This window comes from Protopterus annectens, chromosome 8.part0, assembly GCF_019279795.1.
Source record: "Protopterus annectens isolate FY-2018-M chromosome 8.part0, PAN1.0, whole genome shotgun sequence".
NCBI lineage: Eukaryota > Metazoa > Chordata > Ceratodontiformes > Protopteridae > Protopterus > Protopterus annectens.
The window spans coordinates 1,645,617,346-1,645,637,609 of record NC_056741.1 but is presented as its reverse complement, the minus strand read 5'-3'; the positions used below and the strand labels follow the sequence as shown (position 1 = coordinate 1,645,637,609).

General features: G+C 42.5%; 1 protein-coding gene across 4 annotated transcripts in view; it reads right to left on the bottom strand.

The window, feature by feature from the left end:
- GLB1L2 (galactosidase beta 1 like 2) overlaps positions 1–20,264 on the bottom strand; it is a 2,046,079-nt gene that overhangs the window by 51,622 nt on the left and 1,974,193 nt on the right. For all 4 annotated transcript variants that reach the window (XM_044081172.1, XM_044081170.1, XM_044081169.1 and 1 more), the window contains exon 18: positions 11,558–11,674. In XM_044081172.1, coding sequence (XP_043937107.1) covers positions 11,558–11,674 — 117 coding nt within the window. The remainder of the gene's footprint in view (positions 1–11,557; positions 11,675–20,264) is intronic.

The following is a 20,264-nucleotide window of genomic DNA, read 5'->3' as shown; positions in this document are numbered from 1 at the left end:
ATTCCAGGCAATTGTGGTCTGAGAATTTATATAAGTTTATCCACTTAAGTACTCTTTCACAGAAGCCATGCTTTCTAACAATTACAATCTGTCTCTTCAGTCAGAAAGTTAAAATTAGACTACAACCTCATCTCTTGCCTATATTCTTTAAATTTATTCCATCACACTGCCCTTCATTGTTATTCTTTCATGTATTCCTTTTCCCCACTGTCCTACAGTATGAAAAGGAATAACTCGTACATAGTCTGTCCTCATATCTCTCATTCTTCAGCAATCCACTCTTTTTATCTAAGTCAGTATAAAATGAGTAGCAGACTCACCAAAAAAGGATAGGAAAAAAAGACAGGTCTTCACAGACCACTAAAAGCAGGCCACTATGTAATATTCCTGAAGCCACTATGGTAGTGGGTTCCAAATACATAGGTCTTGAGAAGCACGGGTGTGAACATCAGATGTTTCCAGTGGTACCGTAGAGTGCTGCATGCAAAGGAGATTGCATGGCACAACCACCTCTTTCAGTTAATACTGATATATACAATATGGGGCCAAAAAGCCCTACACCAGATGTAAATGGTTAATCATGATATAAAAAAACTCATGCAAAGAGTGCTGCAACAGTCAAAATGGTAAGAGATTAGGTTACAAACAACTACCACACATACTTCAGGAGGCATCACATGCTCAATCTGAGGCTCCTCAGATGGCTGAATTACAATTAATGGAACACATTTGCACTCTAAATGTCAGCCAGTCATTGAGTAGTATACAAAGATTCCACACTTTTGATTCAAACTCCAGCCTGTCGCCATCATATATAATAAACAGTGGCAATGGAGGAACAGAAGATTTTTGAAGGGTATCTTTTGAATCTTTCAGTCTTCAAGGTGTTATTTTTTGACAGATTAACAGATAACCAAGGATGCATGAATCCTAAATCATCTAATAAGGTAATGACACGTACCGTACACTCTTGAGGAACCATTAGAGATGTGCATCATCTGGGTAACAAGCAGAATATGACCCTGTTCTAACCAAATCAATGAAGGGCAGTATAAACGTAGTTAAAAAAAGAAGAAGAAAAAAAAAGGGACTCAAGATTGAGACAGTAGCAAAAAGAAACATCCAGAGTGCCACCTCTCTGGAAGACCCTGACTAGACAACTGATTCAACATCTCTAGGATAAAAGAGTGACTTAGAGAACCCACCAGCTCATTCATTTTGGGTGTGAACTTCTGAAACAGAAATGTCACTGTTTATGGTCCACTGCAACAAAAACATTACCTCCGTGCACAAGGGGCATGGAAGGACCTCTACAGCCACGCTGAGCTGTACACTCTGGACCTTTCCCCAACAGCTCCACTGATGTGGCCTGATCCACTAGTACAGCTCTTCCTGGAGATGGAATGACAAGCCCCAGAATGTGGCCAAAAGTAACTATGTGCGAAACATACTGGATTCTTTGTGCTGGTTCTACAAGCTGGGAAGAACCCAAAGACCCACTCACTATGGGGAGTCCAAGAATGGATTTTGGAATGCAAGATTGTGACAGGTGATGGCAATCCACTTGGCTGACTCAGCCAGCAATTGGGGAAGGGGAGACTGTGTACTACTTCAGAGCTTTCCTTGGAGAGTGGAGAGGTCTGGTCCTCTTTTAGGGATGTCTAGGCATGCAACAGAAAAAATGGAAGAAAGAAATCACAAAAGCCTTCTGCAGATATAACAGCCTGCTTCAATAGCAGAAGGTCATCAACAAAGCCCAAAATGGCTGGATAAAGAGTATTTCCTCCCAAGCAAATGGCAACCGAAGATTTTATTTCTGAAGTGCTCCTTCTTCAAGCCTCTTCTTTAAGAGCTACACAAACTACTACTGCTAGAATGGAATACAGAACAGAGCAGCAAATCTACTCCATTTCTGGGGGAAGGGAATACAGAATGCAATCCCATGGTCAGTCTAGTTCGCTCCTCATGAGCCTAAGGCATGTCATGAAAGAGAATTCAAAAGAAAAAGGAAGAAGGGAAGCATATTTCTTATCTTTGACTATCACTGGATTAATCTGAAGATCCTCCTGCTCCTCAAAGATGCCCAGGTGCGAGAGAGCAGCATGCTCCCCATCACCCATGAGAATAGGCTCTGGATCTTTACGAGAAGCAAGGAAAATGAGACTGAAATGCACTGGGTGTCAGGAACAATTAACTGATAAACAAATCTGTCTGCTGATGATAGCACATTCTGAAGAGAAGGCCTGCACTGGACTCATTAGCACATTCAGACCATTTTCCCAAGGGGTGTGATCCCATACCTGCAACTCAGACTCCTATTAGGCAACAGATCTCTGGGTTGATGTATATAATATGATGTGCAAAATTACACCATCTTCCTTTGCTTGGATTTGATGGCCTGAATGGGCTGGGGGCAATCTTAGGAGGGGAATCTTTGATACTGAGTATCACTTATCCAACAGCTAGTGACTCAGAGGACCACCTGGGATCAGTTTGGTCAATCTCAAATTTCAGACTGACAAGAAAATCAGTTTTAAAAGAGTCCCACAACACACTTGCCAAGGTGGTAACTGAAGGGTCTTCTCATCCTCCTTCAAAGTGGAAGATGTATACAAATTCAAACTCTTACCACCCAAGTACAACCTCAATAAATGCAGGAAATGATTGGCCAGTTTAACAATTAATTTACCTTAAGAACGGCTAGGTAACAATCTGCTCTCTAAGTGTTTGCTCCTGTGATGGTGCTCAAATCTATGTTTGGGGCTGTGTGGAGGACCCTCCCACTGTTGCCATTAGCCTGCATTTTTTTTTTTTATTACTAGACAGGCCAAAAGTTTTTTTTTTCTACGATAATGTTGAGTGGCAGCACTAAATTACAGCTACTTGAAACAGTTTCTAAAGTTCTCTCTCTCCCAGACACAACAAAAGTTAAATCAGTACATATCTCAGCTGGTAATTTCATGGTCACACAGACACAGTGTGCTGTTCAAGCATGTAAATGTACAGTATCAGTGTTATTAGGGATCATGTCCCAAGCAAGTAGAAAAAAAACAGGGCACTTACATTTTTGTATTTAAGACATTAAATCATAGCATGGCCATGCATGAGAATTAAACCTACTTTATTATGAATTTGTTAAATGGGGTAGAGCACTGATCCCATTGGAGTTATTTCAGTCTCAGCTCTACACATAGAATCTTCCAAGTGTTTTTGCCAAATGGCAAATGGTGGTGAAGACAGAGAAGATGAACAAAACTAGGAACCTGTCAGTGATGGTCATGGATGTCTGATCTTCATTTTCCTGCTTTAAAATGAAGTTATGTACTCACCATAAAGTTCCCACTGTGTTGTCCATTTTCATTCTTCCTCAACTCTTGGGTTTGGATCCAGTCCTTGCATCCAACTCGGCTACTTCTACTAGCTCATGGATCACTAAAAGCTCTAGGGCTCCGCCTTTCCTACAATGCCCTAGTCCATAACATACCTCAGATCATGTTTGCTGCCCTTTACATCCGTAGAGCATTGAAAAGGAATACGGATATTATTACAACCAGCAAAAACTGAGATTCAAAGAAAGTAACAAGGTTCATTTAGCATCTTCGATCTTTCCAAAAGAGCGACTAGGAGGGGGTTTTGGTGGGAAGGTAGTTGAGGAAGAATGAAAATGGACAACACAGATGAACGTTATGGTGAGTACTAACTTCTTTATCTGATGTCAATTTTCTTTTGTTTCTCAACTCTTGGGACAGAATCACCAGCTACCTATATCCGGAAGAACTCTAAGGATATTCCTGAGCACCACTGAACCAAATACTGCTCTGTCCCTAGAGACAAGATCAAATTTTTAATGCGCAATAAAAGTATGAGGATTGGCCCAAGTTGCAGCTGCAGAAATATCATCTAGAGAAGCTCTAGACAAAAAAGCTGAAGTAGTAGCCATAGATCTTGTGGAATGTGCTTTTGGTGGTTTGGGTATGGATATGCCCAATTTAGTATAAACAAAGGTAAAACAATCAGTCAACCATTTAGACTCATTTTTCCCAATTCTGAATCCGAAAAAGATACAAACAGTTGTTCAGTTTTTCTAAAATCTTTTTTTCTATGCAAGCAGAAACGTAATTGTCTGTGAACGTCCAGTAGGTGTAACATATATTCTCCTTTATTTGAAACATTTGGAAAGAAAACTGTTACGTTAATAGTTTGGTTCATATTAGATTCTGACACCACCTTAGGAAGAAAGGAAGGGTTGATTCTTAACGATATGCTGTCTTTCTGAAAAACCAAGTAAGGGGGCTTAGGAGACAAGGCCTGCAATTCAGAAACCCTCTTGGCAGAGGTAACTACTACTAGTAATATAGTTTTCCAGGTTAAATATTTTAGTACATCATAGCTGAAGGTTCAAATGAAGGCATGGTTAAAGCCTGCAAAATTACATTTAAATCCTAAGGGGGAGAAGGATCGTTAATAGGAGGTCTTAGGAGAAGTGTTCCTCTTAGAAAGGCTTGACAAAGCTTGGATAATGCTGCAGAAGAATTATCTATTCCACCATGAACGTTGGAGATGGCAGCCAATTGCACATTAATGGTAGAAGAGGTAGCTCCTTCACTAAAGATTGATGCAAGAAATTCCAGAACTTTAGATATAGGAGCAGAAAAGGGATATATAATCAGTTCTGCAGTGCCAAAAACAAATTCTTTGCATTTACTTTTGCAAAGTTTCCTGGTGGATGCTTTGACAGATGACAAAAGAATACAACGGACAGGGGAGGAGAGCCTGTGGTGTCTAGCAATCAACAGAACTGGAGAAACCACGCAGCCAGTTTCAGACCCAGAATATGTCTGGATGAATCAAATCTGTCAGGTGAGAAAGTCTGCAGTTGGTTCCAGGATCTAAGGGGGAAGAAAAAAATGAGGCCAAAGAAAGGGAAAACAGATCTGACAAGGCCAATATGGGGCAATGAGGATTAATGTGCTCTTCAACTGGGATGCTTTCTGAAGAAATCTGGGGATGAGGAGTATCGGGGAATATGTGTAAAGGAGACTGTGAAGTAGAGCATATCTTGGTGACTCCCCCTAGTGAGGGATGAGGGCAAAGAATCTGCTGCACTTGTTCTTGAGAGAAGATGCAAAAAGATCGCAGCATGGTTGACCCCATCAACAGAAAATCCTCTCTGCCATCTTCATACTGAGAGACCACTCGTGAGACATTAGAATAGACCTGCTTAACTTGTCTGCAATCATGCTGGACTTCCCCAGAATGTGTGTTGCTATCAAAAATCAAATCGATGAGATTGTCTGTTGCCACACTCTTATAGTTTCTTTACACAGGGGGGAAGATTTGGTTCTCTGTTTGTTGATATAGCATACCACTGACATGTTGTTCATCTGAACTACAATAGTCCTGGTTGGGAGAGTGTTGTGAAAGGCCTGCAATTCTAGGAGGACAGCTCCGATCTGTGAGGCGTCCATAGTCACTATGGCTTTGGGTTGAGAAGAACAAAGGGACAACCTTCTTGCATTTGATTTGACTGTATCCACCACAGGAAATATTTCTTGCCAGACGTTACAGTTAACATTTAACTGACTGTTTAGAGGGTGGCAAAGAATTGACCACTGAGTAGCTAAGGTCCATTTGTAGTACTCCCACAGGTTACCTTGATAACAAAACTAGGATTATTGCTACTGACATGGACCCTAAAGCCTGAAGGATTAATTGAGCTGAGAGAGAAGAGTTTTGGATGATTTCCCTGACTTGGAAATGAATAGTCTGAACTCTCGGCAAGGGAAGAGATGTTGTTGGCATAATCATGTTGAAAGAAGCACCTATGAATTCTAATGTCTGAGTTAGTTCCAGATGAGATTTGTTGTAAATGACTGGAATACCCAGATGAGAGCATATTTGGAGTGCGTAATCCCGGGCTTGCATCAGCTGATGTATGGTCGGAGCGGTGATAAGCCAGTCGTCTAGATATGGAAACACTTGGAATCCTTGCAGTCTCAAGTGAGCTGTCACTACTGCCGTACACCTGGTAAACACTCTGGGGGCTGTGGTGAGACCAAAGGGCAGAGCTCTGAATTAGGTGACGCTCACAGCCAGAAGCACAGATATCTCCTGGAACATCTGTTCATTTACATATGACAGTATGCATTCTGACGATCTGCTGACATCAAATCTTCCTTGCACAGAAAAGGCAGAAGGGACTGAACTGTAACCATCCTGAACTTCATGTACTGAATCGAATAACTCAGATTGCAGAGATCCAAATTGGTCTCCAGTCCCCTGGTTTCTTTGGCATTAAAAAGAATATTGAGTAAGTTCCTTACTCTGTCTGATCTGAAGGGACCTCTTGGACGACTCTCTTTTTGGGCAGCTTGTTTACTTCTAGTGCTGCTGCCTCCCTCTGACTGGGTGGAACATCGGGGATTTTCTATGAAAAGACAGGAGGTGGATGGGAAAAGGGTATGATATAAAATCTGGATATTATCTTCTGAACCCATGAATCTTTTGTAATTTTTAACCAGGCTCTCAGCTGTAGGGATACATGAACCCTGACTGCCTCCACAGAAGGACTCTTGGGCCTCCTTTCCTAAGAGCTGGTAGGATCTGTCAGAGAATGAATCTGTTAATCCTTGGTTTTGCAGACCCCCCCCCCCCCAATGCAAGGGCAGTGGCTTCCATTAAAGTTCCTCTGTCTGCCTCTAAGGGAACTATCTCCATGTGGATCTTGTAAGGGACCCAGGGATTTCCTGAACCACATCTTCTGACCTCCTCATCGATTCCTATAAAAGGTTCATGAGGGGTTGAAAAACATACTCGCACAGCACACAGGGTTTTTACTACTTGTTCACACCTAGAGTGTGTGTCTTTCATTTTAGGACCAAATAAGGAACTTCAGTCAAAGGGAGTATTGATGAAGGAAGCTCTGAGGGGTTCTGCAAAGTCACACTAGTGCATCCAGGCATGCCTCCTGATGGAAATGCCTGAACCTGCCACCTGTGAGGTACCTTTTGCTGCATAAGAGAGGAGTCTCATGCATGAATTGGAAAAAGGGAGGAAATGCTATTAAATATGGTAAGATATAAGAAGGACAGTTATAAGATATCAAAAACTGAAACCCAAAAATGATCAAGTATTGAGCTACAACACCAACCATGTCTGAACTCCAAGGCAACAAACGAGATCTGAGGTACATTAAGGACTAGTGCATTATGGGAAAGGGAGACATTCGAGAGCTTTCAGTGATCCACGAGCTAGTAGAAGCAGCACAGCTGGATCGAACTCAAGAGTTGAGGAACGAATGAAAATTGACAACATGAGATCCTCATTTATGATTTCCCCTTATAAACTGATAGCTTTCTCAAAGTACTCAATCCTCACTGTCCAACACATGACAATTTCTTTTCAAATGAGTTTTCCATATTCTCTGTGCTCCTGGTGATGTCAGGGTGTCTTGAAAGCTCACTGCATGAAGCTACAAATTCGTCTCAAGGACTGCACAAGGGGCTACAAAGATCTGCATTAAGGCATCCTTATTAGTTCCAGGCAGTGTTTTTTTTTCTTTTGTTTACAGAAACTTCACAACTCTTCAACATAAAATAACACAGAAAACAGGAGAACCTACAAAATCAAAGGGGGGGAGGGCTCACCACTAGGGTTGCTGTGCTGAATCCTCTCCCTTTGATAACTGTATACGTACAAGTGTAAGGGATCCCCCTTACACTTCTACATATACAGTTATCAAAGGGAGAGGATTCAGCACAGCTTCAGTCTCACTTACACTTCTACGTATACAGTTATCAATGGGAGATGATTCAGCACCGCTACAGTCCCCCCTTGCACTTCTATGTACACAGTTACCAGAGGGAGAGGATTTATCACAGCTACAGTCCCCCTTACACTTCTATGTATACAGTTATCAAAGGGAGAGGATTCAGCACCGCTACAGTCCCCCTTAAACTTCTATGTATACAGTTATCAATGGGAGAGGGTTTAATCATAGCTTTACTCCCTCCTTACACTTCTCTGTATACAGTTATCAGAGGGAAAGGATTCATCACAGCTACGGTCCGTCTTACACTTCTACATATACAGTTATCAATGGGAGACGGTTCAGCAACTGCTAAAGTTCCCCTTACACTTCTATGTATACAGTTATCAGAGGGAGAGGGTTCACAGCTAGAAAGGACATTCTTAAATGGCAAAACTGAAGACCAGCTTCTGAAATGTTCCTTCTGACTCGAACAACACAAGAGTTTGGGAAGGAGCCCGAAAACATTTCAGTAATCAGCTATACCATTTAACCACTTGAGCAGCATCAAGTGCACCACAATGGTCTACAAGGGGTGCAGCAGTTCTGGCTTTAGATATGTCCTCATGAGAAAAAAAAGACAAATGCTAGTCCACAATGCCTTTTTTCTACTTGAACTGTTGGTGATCTATCATTTTCAAGTCCAGAAAATGTTAGCCCTCTTGGTCCAAAAGAGCAGAACAGAAAGGAATTAATAATCTGATATGGAGGCTGAAAGGCAGCAAAGAGATCATTAGTCTTACTAGTATTTATTTGAAACCCCAAAACATCTGCAAAAGAAAAATGCATCTGCATAACACTCTGCATCAACTTCTGGGGCTTTAGGAAAGTAAATATGGCATATGCAACTTTTATACCAAAAGGGAAATGGAGCGTGAACTCCAGCTTCTCTCAAAACAAGGTTCCACTGCCTGAACAATAATAACAGAGGAAAGCAAACAGCCACATCTTGTAATATAATGTGCCTACATTGCACTCATACACACACATATATTATATATGGATTTATCTCACATCGTTGAAATCTCATATTACTGACTCTCACTTTGTCAACACTCAAAATACTGAACTCCCACTTCATCGAAGTACTGGAACAATGAATATCTTCCCAGGGTAAGTAACCACTTACCAAAAAAAAACAAAATCCAAACCACACCTTCCCTAACCCACTTAACTAAACATACCAACTCCAAGATCACACTACAGTTGGGAAAAGGGCAAAGTTCACAGCCTCGCACAACAGGTTACTTACCCTGGGAGGATATTCGTTGTTCCGCTGTTTCGATGAAGTGGGAGTTTGATATTCTGAGTGTCGATAAAATGTGATTCAATAATATGGGATTTCGGCAAATTCAGGAAGACCAGTATCTATCTATCTATCTATCTACACACAAACACACACACACACACACACACACACACACACACACACACACACAAACACACACACACACACACACACACACACACACACCAAAAAGACCCAATTAATGCATTACAGCAATCCTGCATACAGGCTTTCAGCAGCTCTACAAAATCCTCTGGTAGGTCCAAATTCTTGTGTGTGTAAGAATGCACCACTGGCACAGAAGGATAAAGCCCTGACTGTAGCCTAGATTAGCACAGTTCAATTATGGACTCAAACAGTAGACAGCACTGGTAGAGGAGGAAGGGTGCCTTCATCATTGCAGAGCGGGCATAACAGGACAGGCCATGTGGAGCCACAATCCCTTGCAGGATGTGAGGTGTTGCAGTAGACATCCTGGGGACCAAACCACTGTGTGGTGGTAGTCCAAATTAGCAAGGGCATGGGACCATGACCTTTCAGGTGGAGGCACTAAGTTCACACAGTGATGTGAGTAGATCCCCCTGCATAAAGGTAGGATTAGGGACTTACAAAAGAAGCTGGAATGATGTGCACGTGTCCCTTTCAGATTCATTATATCTAAGTTATGTATGTCCCATTCCCTTTTCTCATCCAGCATGCGGTGATTCATGGGCCCTTCTACCTTAGAAAACCCCTGATGCACACATATTGTATCAATCTGTCCTTCTCAAAGTCCAATGTCCAGAACTGAACTGAGTATTCCACAATACATCTCACTAATACCTTACAGGGCACCGACACTCCTGGCAACACACATGCAGCATCATGTGGTCAGTCTGATTATGAAGTCCACATCATCTTCTTCCTGCAGCTGCTCCAGGAGTACTTCTTAAACATAAAACCAAAAACACCAAAGAAACTCCACTACTGTAAAGGAGAGCAAACATGTAACTTAAAGTCAAAATAAAAACAAAAAACAAACTCTGAAAATGCCATACGTGTTAAAACTTTAAATCACAAAACTTAAAACACAACACAAAGCTTTCAGATCAACAGATGAGGAAGGATCTGTTCATCTGAAAACTCTGCATTGCATTTTAAGGTCTGTGAATTAAAGTTTTAAAGTATACAGCGTTTGCAGAGTTCGTTTTTTTGTTTTTACTTCTTAAACATACAATATTACAATTCTTCACCCTCTACTCTCTGCAGCTGCTCCAGGAGTGCTTCTTATACAATATCCCGATTCCTCACCTTTAAACTCTGCAGCTATTCCAGGAGTACGTCTTAACATACAATATCCCAATTCTGCATATCCTCCAGGAGTGCTTCTTAAACATACATCTCGATTCCTCACCTTTATACTCTGCAGCTGTTCCAGGAGTACTTCTTAACATACAATATCCCAATTCTGCAGATCCTCCAGGAGTGCTTCTTAAACATACAATATCCCGATTCCTCACCTTTATACTCTGCAGATGCTCCAGGAGTGCTTCTTAAACATACAATATCACAATTCCTCACCCTCACCGCACACTACAGCTTCACACTTTCTGCACTGAGCAGCAACTACTAATTATGTTCCCAATCTACAAGCTAGTGTTACAAAGGAAGCAGGCACTCATAGCTAGATCACTGCTTCCCAGTTCTTGGATGCACACCCCGGAATATAAAAAGTTCACAGATCACAAAAAGTTGGTTTTCTTCACAGCATGTCTCTCAAATGTCCAGGATTACACAGAATGTCCAGATTTTTGCATCATCGTTTTGGTTTGTTCCATATAACATTTGTGGCTTTCTGATAAATTACTGAAGACTGCAGTCACTAAATGACAGACATTTGAGTTTCAGACTTCATGTCCTTCAAAAAAATTCATGCTGATGCAAAACCTGTTATTCTAACAACTTTCTAATGTTATAAGAATAACATTTAAAATCTGTCTCTGAGTTTGGGCCTTTGTCCCCCCATTATTTTTTGCTTTGTATAGAACTCTTGCATGAACAGGCCCATGCTGTTTCACTAAACACAAGACATATGGCTGATGAAATTCACCATATTTATTTTGCAAATAACTGTAATAATATGCAATGTACAATTCAGACTATTATTATAGTATAAAGTTAAAAAGCAAAAACATTAACAACAATGCTGAGAAGACTGAAATATAACTGCGACTCGCAAAATGAAACAAAAGTCTAGCTTGCATGTTAATCTGAAGGAATGCACAAAATGTATGCTGCACACAAGTTGCAGCTTTTCACCACACCTCCAGTCAGACACAGGATACTGTGCATTTACTTGTACATCACAACTGTGATGCAAAACTGCTTATGCAGTATGCAAGAACAGTGCTTGTAACTACAGAAAAAAAGCTTCTGCAAAATGTAACGTTCACTACAAATATACTGCTCTTATGTGGTCTTACTTCATTATCTCCTTTATGAAGCCATGGTGCAGGAAGGTAGAGTGTCCTTGCAGGTCCTATATTCCAGTAGCGACCCAGGTTTTTTCCATTTACAAACACAACTCCTTTTTCCCAATCCTGTACAGAATAACAGCAAAAAATTAGCTTTAAAACATTCAGTAGGTCAGAAATACTTGCATTTAAATAAAAAAAATTCCACAATGTTAAAATTAGCATACACTGCTTTTTACCAGCAAATCTAGTAATATCACTGTCTATTGGTCATCAACACATTCCATGGATAAAAGCAATTTGGTTCTTTGAATTTGTTCACATTTAAGCTCTTGTGGCATACTGAAATAAAGGCCTCTGTAGGACTACAACAAGCCAAGCTGTATTAGCAACTCAGAAGCCTAAAAGAACTTGCAAGGGAGAGACAGCAAGAAAGAGATCAGTGCCTGCTTTCCTTTCCCAGGGTGAAGGGAAGGGAAGACGGGTAAAGAATCAAGGGCACACATGCAAAATGTCCTTTCCTGGTGAAGGTTAGGGAATCTTGCCTGCAGTGCCTTGCTACAAGTGGATGGTGACTGCTTTGCTAGCATTTATCCATTGCACAGGCAGGGGAGAGCACAATGCTGATGTCCATTACATGTTCCACTTACAGGAAACATCAGTTAAGAGTTTGTGAAAAGGGTGGGGGAGGCCTTTTCTATGGCCTGATCCATACCATCTGACTCTCTTGATGGAGGGTGGTGGAACTGAATGGGTTCATGAGGGATCCTTGAACAGGAATGAGTGGGTTGAATAACTCCGGACTAGACCAGGTACTATCATCCCCAATGAAGCAAATGGGGACCAACTAAGTGAAGGAATAAGAGCCATCGGACTGGTTCAGGGTAAAGTAAACATAAAAAAAAAGTATGGTCGGATTCGCTAACAACACTTTATACTACAGTAATTACCACACTGATCTAGTGTACAATTTATCAGAAGGGAAGCAGGGGGACCACTGTCAGGTATCTATATAATGTAGACCTTACTTTCAAAGCATATCAGCCAGTATACTACAGAGAGCATCTGGCACCAGGAAGTCCTTCAAAGGCAATGAAAGGAATTGCTTCACAATACTACAGATACACAACTGCATGATCCAGAACACAACCCTTTGAATAAAAGGAAAGGTGGGCATTAGTTTGTACTACTTCCCACCCATGACAAAGATTGAAAACTACAATTAGCAAGGAAGAAAAGGATTATAGATGGAGACAAAAATGGCCATTTTTTTTTATAAAAAAAAGAGAACTGATCAGGTTGGGAGAGGCACTGTAACTACTGACAGGAACATTTCAAATGTCTAGCCTATCATTCTAAAGCAGGTTCACTCAGCAGGCAGTGAATGTAGAATAAGTTCCAAGCAGTGAAATATAATAGCATGTTGTTGCAGCCAACAGCAAAATACGGCACCTCAAAGAACAGCAGGAGGAGAAATCTGCAGGGTGATTCATAAAGGTTTCCACAAAGTCACCCCCAGACTGTGTAAACACAAGTGGTAAACTGGAGATCTTGTAGCAGACTGCTGGGAGAAGAAGCTTGAATAAGCAGATCTAGACAGGGAAAAATCTGTTTACTTCAAAGACTGCAAAAAGCAATGACAGGACTGAGGCATTTGGTGAATACCCTTGGGGTAGTAGAAAGGCCAACAAAGCAGAGAACTGAAAATGCAAGGAAGAGACAGAGAAATGTAAACATTTCCTGAAGAGAGGATTAATGGGGATGTGAAGGTATGCATCCCTGAGATCTAGAGATACCAGAAAGGCCAGAAGAGGAGGAAACAATGTCTGAAAGGATAACATCCCAAAAAACCAGGATCTTTAAAAGGTGATGAGCAGGGGAAGATCCAGAATTGGTCTTCATGTATTTTCCTTTTGGGGATCCAAAAGCATTCTGGATTAAAACCCCTTTCCCACATGGGTGGCAGAAATAGGCTGAATGGTGCCCTAATCCAAAGGGGACTTTAGAAACTTTGGGAAATGAGAAGTTGCTCCTGAAGAGGGTGAGGAATGCCTGAAAAGGGAGGAAGAGACTTCCACACCATGGAATATCCCTGACAGATAATGGACAGAACCCAAGAATTTAAGGTGATCCAATACCAATTTGGAACAGACAGGTAGAGGTGGAGAGACAAGTGGACCTGGCCAAGGGGAAGGGAAGGCCAAACATTAACTAGAACCAGGTTTGTCCTGAAAAGAAGGTTTCTGGAAGGAAGGAGTCTTAATAGAGTTATCAGGAGTAGGCAAGCGATTTTGCCTACAAATAAGGGCAGACTTGGAAGGACAGTTCCTCTAAAACTTGTGAATAGGGGAAACAAAAATATGTTTCAGCTCCTGCGAGGTCTTGCCCTTATCCTGGCAAAACTTGAAAAAGTCAGCAGCAGTAGTCCCAAAAAAGACTTTTGTTATCCAGATGAGTATCCACAACTTAGGCTTTGACAGCATCTGGCAAAGCCTGAAGATGAAGCCAAGAATAATGCCTCATGACTGAACCAAAGGCAGCAGTCCTGGAACAGGCATGAGCTGTATCACAACTGCATTTGACTGACTGCTAAGCAACTTGTGAAGTGCAGCCTAACAAGAAAAGGGCTGTAGCCTTCCCCTCAGAGTCAGGAAGCTCCGATACCCGACAGAAAAGAGCCAAAACATAATTGGTCATATGAATTGGTAGTTGATGGCCTAAAGGACAAAATGGCAGCAGTGGAAACTTTCTTGCCCAGCCTTTCCATAGCCCTAATATCCTCATCAGAAGGCAGCAGCTTGGAGGAGGACAACAGCTTTGATGGCTTGTCAGAGGAGACTAACACTACAGAAAGGTCAGCAGAAGGGCATTCATAAAGAAATTTGCAATCCTCAGACACCTTATAGAGTCTATCACATTTCTTAGGTGCACGAGGCTGAGTCGGGGGATGCAGAAACTGCAGAAAATATATCTAAAACTGCAGCCAGAACAGGAGGAACAGCAGATGGTTAGGGAGACTCCTGCAGGAGTTTATAATACCTTTTCTGAATATCAGAGTCCTTGGAACAATCCCACTTAAGATAGGATAAAAAATAGGCCAAAGATTATTCCGTGGAGTACAAATCCTCATCTGAGGAATGCAATTCCCTAGTCCCTAGAGGGGACTTTAAGGCCATTAAAGCATTAAATTAACCTTGAGAGAAATCCTGCTTTCACACTGGAGATCCTTAACAACAGGGGAAATGTGACTTGTTTTCAGCTTCTTTTTCGGTGGAACATGTGCTCGCAAAACCCTTGGAGGGTCAGAACCCTAAAGCAACTTTATATTGGTGGTAGGAATTTCCTCACTTACTCAAACCTGAGGAATCACCCTTGGACCCTCAGATATTACCAGCCAAGGTTCCCCTCAATGTCAGGTACAGACACTTGAAAAGCCACTGAGGACAAGCAAGAATTCAGATTAATGCTGGCCTCCGTCAGGGTCTCAGCAGAGGAATGTGAAGCAAGCATAAGAAGGTTTTCAGGACTTTTACTAGCCTCTAGAGAGACATCCGGGGGGGGGGGGCTGGACAGCAGCCAGATCAGGCCTGACTTTTTTGACCTTCTTAGCAGACAGCCCCAAGGATGGGAGAATTCCACCACTGCACCCTGAGACAACAGCTTAAGTCATTGGTTCTCAAGATAAATAGATAAAGAAGAGAGACAACTACATAGGGTCTTAGGCAGAAATGCCTGGCAGATAGAAGACTGCATATGATTGTGGGAAGCACCCAAGCAAGTAAGACACTGGTTATGATGGTTTTTATGGGGACTACCTCCCACACTGACTTTTTCCTTTCTGGATGACATGAACACAGTGCCAAACAAGAATAAAAATGAAGATCAGACACCTCAAGGGGCATTTATCTGAGAAATCCTATCTACTTGCTTGTTTCCCGCCTTTTTCTCAAAACTAGAATAGTATGGATCTCAGATTTGCTCATTTCAGGACTGTATTTTGTGTTCCGAGTTGTCCAGACCTTGCGGAGATAGAAGGAAGTCTTTCTGCTCATCACTGGGAGTGGTAAGCTCTGAGCAGCCTATCACAAGAGGAGTGATTGCCAGCTCAGGAACTGTATTTTATTGGCCGTTTTGGGCTGCTTCTATCCCTTTCAGCTTTCTGACTTAAAAACCATGTTTGTGTGGGTCTGCGCATTGCGCAGTGCTGCTAATCTAGGGTAAACTAATCTTTGCCTTAAAAAAAGCTCTTCAAATTTTCCCTTACATCTTGCTAGCTTTCATCTCTAAGCACTCAAATCAGACCTCTAAACCCAGCACTTGCTCAGAACCTCTTGCAGCTGTCACTGTAAGCATACCAACTGCTAGTAGCACTAACAAAACAGCTTCTGTACTTAAAAGGAATCCAAACAGCTCCAGTACTTAAATAACTAAGCACCTATTCCAGGTATGTCTAAAGGTCAGTTCCCTACGCTTTCTTCTATTAACCTGGTGAACCTGGACATCCATAGGCAATGTAGCAATTGCCTCATGTACACAGAGAACCCTCTCCTCCTACCTCCAAACACATCCACTTGTGAGAGATGCATGTACATAACCAAACTAGAGGCCACGCTCTCTCAAACCAAGACTGGGCTAAGCCAGTCAAGAGGAGAAGGTTAACACATACATCACAGCTCATAAAACACACAGCTCCCTGGATCGCACACCACCACACCTCTCACATAGTAACACAAAACACACTTTTGTGGAGACTCTCAATAGAAATCTGCCCAAACAACAAAGACCTCCAAGGCAGAAACGCAAGCAAACATCTGACCCAAACACAACCCCCAAGACACACAGCCTTCATAAACAGTGTGCCACTCAGCCCAAGCCCCTACGGCAAAACAGTCTACCCAATACACTAGTCATAGGTGACTCAATAGTAAGGCACACTGACGTCCCACTCACTAGGTTAAATAAGGAAAAAGTTATGGTCAGCTGCCTGTTGGGTGCCAGGATTCGCCACATAATGCACGCACTTAGGTCTCTCCACAAGAAGTATAAATACGGCTCGGTCATTGTCCATGTTGGTGTGAACGACCTAAGATGTACCTCCATGGATTACATGAAAAGAGACATGGAGGAGCTCTCAGATCTTGTAGCCCAGGCATGTATGACCCTAGCCCTTAGTAGCATACTACTGTCGCCTAGAATGACACCATAGTACAAGCAGAAAATGACTGACTTCAACAATTGGCTACATTTCTGGTGTCATTCAAAGGGGATCCAGTATCTGTCTGTCTGGGATGACACAATTGACAGACCTCAATGATTTGCCAGGGATGGCCTGCATCTGTCACCCCTGGGATTCTGGATATTGGGAAAGACTCTTGGAACCCCTATAGTGCCTTTTTTAGGCAATGACCTGAAGACAAACACAACCCGAGGGTTATGCTACTTAGTGCTAGAAGCCTAAATCTCAAAATGCACTAGCTCGAGTCACTCAAACTGGAAAACATCGACCTCTGTGCAGTAACAGAGAACTAGTTCAAGACTCCAGAGAGCACCCCAGCACTACCAGGCTACATTGCATATCACACCTTTCAGCCCCTAAACCTGGACCGACGCCCTAATGGAGGTGTGGACCGAAGCCCCAAAGGCGGTGGTGTATCCATTTTCATAAATGATATGCATACCTCCAGACTGGTTGCTCAACACAATGCATCAGAGATACTACAGGTACAACTAACACTGGATAAAACTGCAATCCAGGATGTAGCCTGCTACAGATCCCCCACAATGTCCCAAGACTCCCATTCCGCATTCTTAAACACTCTGGAAAGCATTAAGGTTCAACCCAACAGCCTTATACTGGGAGACTTTAACTACCCCTCCATTAGCTGGGAAAATTACTCCTGTTCCAACTCATTTGCCCAATGATTTCTGGAATTCATTAATTCCAATGCCCTGGACCAACTCATTCTCACCCCTACCAGAGGTAGAAACCTTCTCAACCTGGTCATTACAAATATGGGGGATGCTGCTCTACACCAGTAATCAACTCCTCCCTGGTTAGATCTGACCACAAGTTAATCACAGTCGATATCCAAATCCCACTCTCACCCCCATGAAGGAAACCACAGTGAAAAACTTCTCCAAAGCCAATTTTGAGCTTCTAAAGACAGAAGTGTCAACCTTCATGTCATCCATGCAAACATGGAAAGGATGTATGGCCACTGAATCATACACCAAGGCGCATTTACAGACGTGCATGGATCAGGCCATACCAAACAGAACCAATATCCTGTCCCCTGCCATTAAACACTACAACAGAAGCAAAAAACTGTTTCAGAAAAGGGCAAAGTCCCGAGACTGAACAATTCCCTTGTAAGTCTCTACAAAAAACTAAGATCCCTCATCAAATCTTCCAAGCTAGTTATGAAAACAAAATTGCAACAGAGGCTAAAGATAACCACAAGGCATTTTTTAGTTATGTCAAGAATCTGCATAACAATACGCAGGGGTGCTCTGAGCTACTGCACAATGGCACCACTTATACTGAAGCAACAGATATTACCAGTATCTTGGCTGACAGGTTTAGTGCAAATTTTACCCCCCCACCCCCTAAAGGGCCATCCCAATACCAGAGGAATGCCAAATCCCTAAAATCACGGCTGCACAGGTAGAAGCTGCACTATCCAAAGCCAAAAATACAGCTTCCATGGGACTTGATAATATACCTGGCTGTGTTCTACATGAATTGCAAAGGAACTGGCACCACATCTGAGTGCCCTGTTCAACCACAGCCTCACTTCAGGCTTTGTTCCACCCGAATGGCACATCGCTACAGTTATTCCACTCCACAAAGGGGGAGCGACTACTGACTGAGGAAACTACCGCCCCATCAGTCTGACAAGCCTGATCTGTAAGGCCATGGAGCCCATCATTATGGACCTCATAAATAGGGATATAGGGAACCTTCAAACCCTGCTGGACCCCTCACACTTTGGGTTTGTGAAGGGCAGATCATGTCTGTTCAACCTGATAGACTTCTCGAATCTGTCACCAGAGAGGCCAGTGAAGGCAAGGTAGTCCATACAGTCTACCTCAATTTTGCCACGGCCTTTGACACCATCCCCCACTCAGGGATCATTGACAGACTCACTAACCTTGGAATTAACCCCTACATTATAAGATGGGTTGCCAACTGGCTCTCTGGCAGAACCCACACAGTGAAAGTAGTGGACTCCAACACTGACTACGGGGCGGTCACAAGTGGAGTCCCACAGCGATCTGTCCTGGGTCCTCTCTTGTTTGGTATCTACTTCTCTGAAGTTCAGGCCAACATCAAAGGACTCTGGTTGACCAATTTCGCAGATGACTGCAAACTAGGAGCTATTACTGATTCTCAAGCTGACGTAGACATCCTACAAAAAGGCCTCTCAGACACCGACGACTGGTGCCAGAACCATGGTCTTAAGCTCAATGCTAAAAAAGGACATTGTTATTCCCTTCGGGAAAAACATGGTGCCCACGAACTACTACATCGACAGTAGCTCTCTCAACTCCCAAAGTGTGATAAGAGATCTAGGAAAACAAGTAGATAGGAACCTCTCCTTCGACAAACATGTGGCACTCCTCATTACAAAAGGTTTCTCATCCAGGAAGAAAGAAGTCATAATCCCTCTCTACTCATCCCTCATTAGACCCATTATAGAGTACATGTAGCATGTAACTCGCTATACTCCTGCAACAACTGGAGAGGCCACAAAAATTCCTCACAAAGAGGATCCTAGGACTCAAACACATGCCCTATACAGACAGACTCAAAAAACCTCCAGCTATACTCAGTCTCAAATCGCCTACTTAGAAGCGATCTCTGCCTGGCATACAAAGCCTTGTCTGACCCAGTGCTGCTAGACATGCTTCATCTGAAAAAGTCTCAATCCCTCTGCACCACACACTCCAAAGACCTCAACCTCATCACCACATTAAACAGAACCTGCTGGAGAGACAGGTTCCTAACCCAGAGACTTCCCATACTCTGAAATAAACTCCCCACTCATGTCAAGCAGAGCACTTCACTAGCCCTTTTCAAGAGAAATCTTGATGAGTGGATGGTAACAGGAAATTCTCCCTGGGGATCACTTCAACAGCATTGCTCGATAGGGGCACAAGGAACTAACGTCCGGCAGCAGGACAACTGGGAATATTCTTGGGCCAGGCTTGTGTTGGCTCCAGAGCCATTAGCCTAGTACTCACCTATGAACCCATGGCTTGGGTAACCAGCACAGCAGAAGGGCATTCAGATCATTGGACGATAATGATGTTTGGACTGGGAAGCAAAGAAATTCTAAGTGTTTGCATCCATACGTCACCCTTATGCCTTACTTCTTGCATGTGGAGCATGTGTGTGACGTACAGCATCTATAAGAGCTAAAGGCTTTGGTATACTGGCCAGATGTTGGGTTATCCTTGGCAAGAGATCCCTTAGGTGAAGACTACTGCAACAGTGATATGGAAGACATCTATCTTGTTCAATTCAGAAATATAAAATGTTTTATGACACTGGGACAGGAATTATTATGAAAATAATTAAAAAAAAAATTCTACTAAGGTACACTTTTATTTCATCAAGGCAATTTTTTTGCCTTTAAAGTATTAGCTAGTCTCTCCACAGAAGTGCGAAACAACATTTAAACTGCAACACTCAGCTAAAGGTGCAAACAGATTA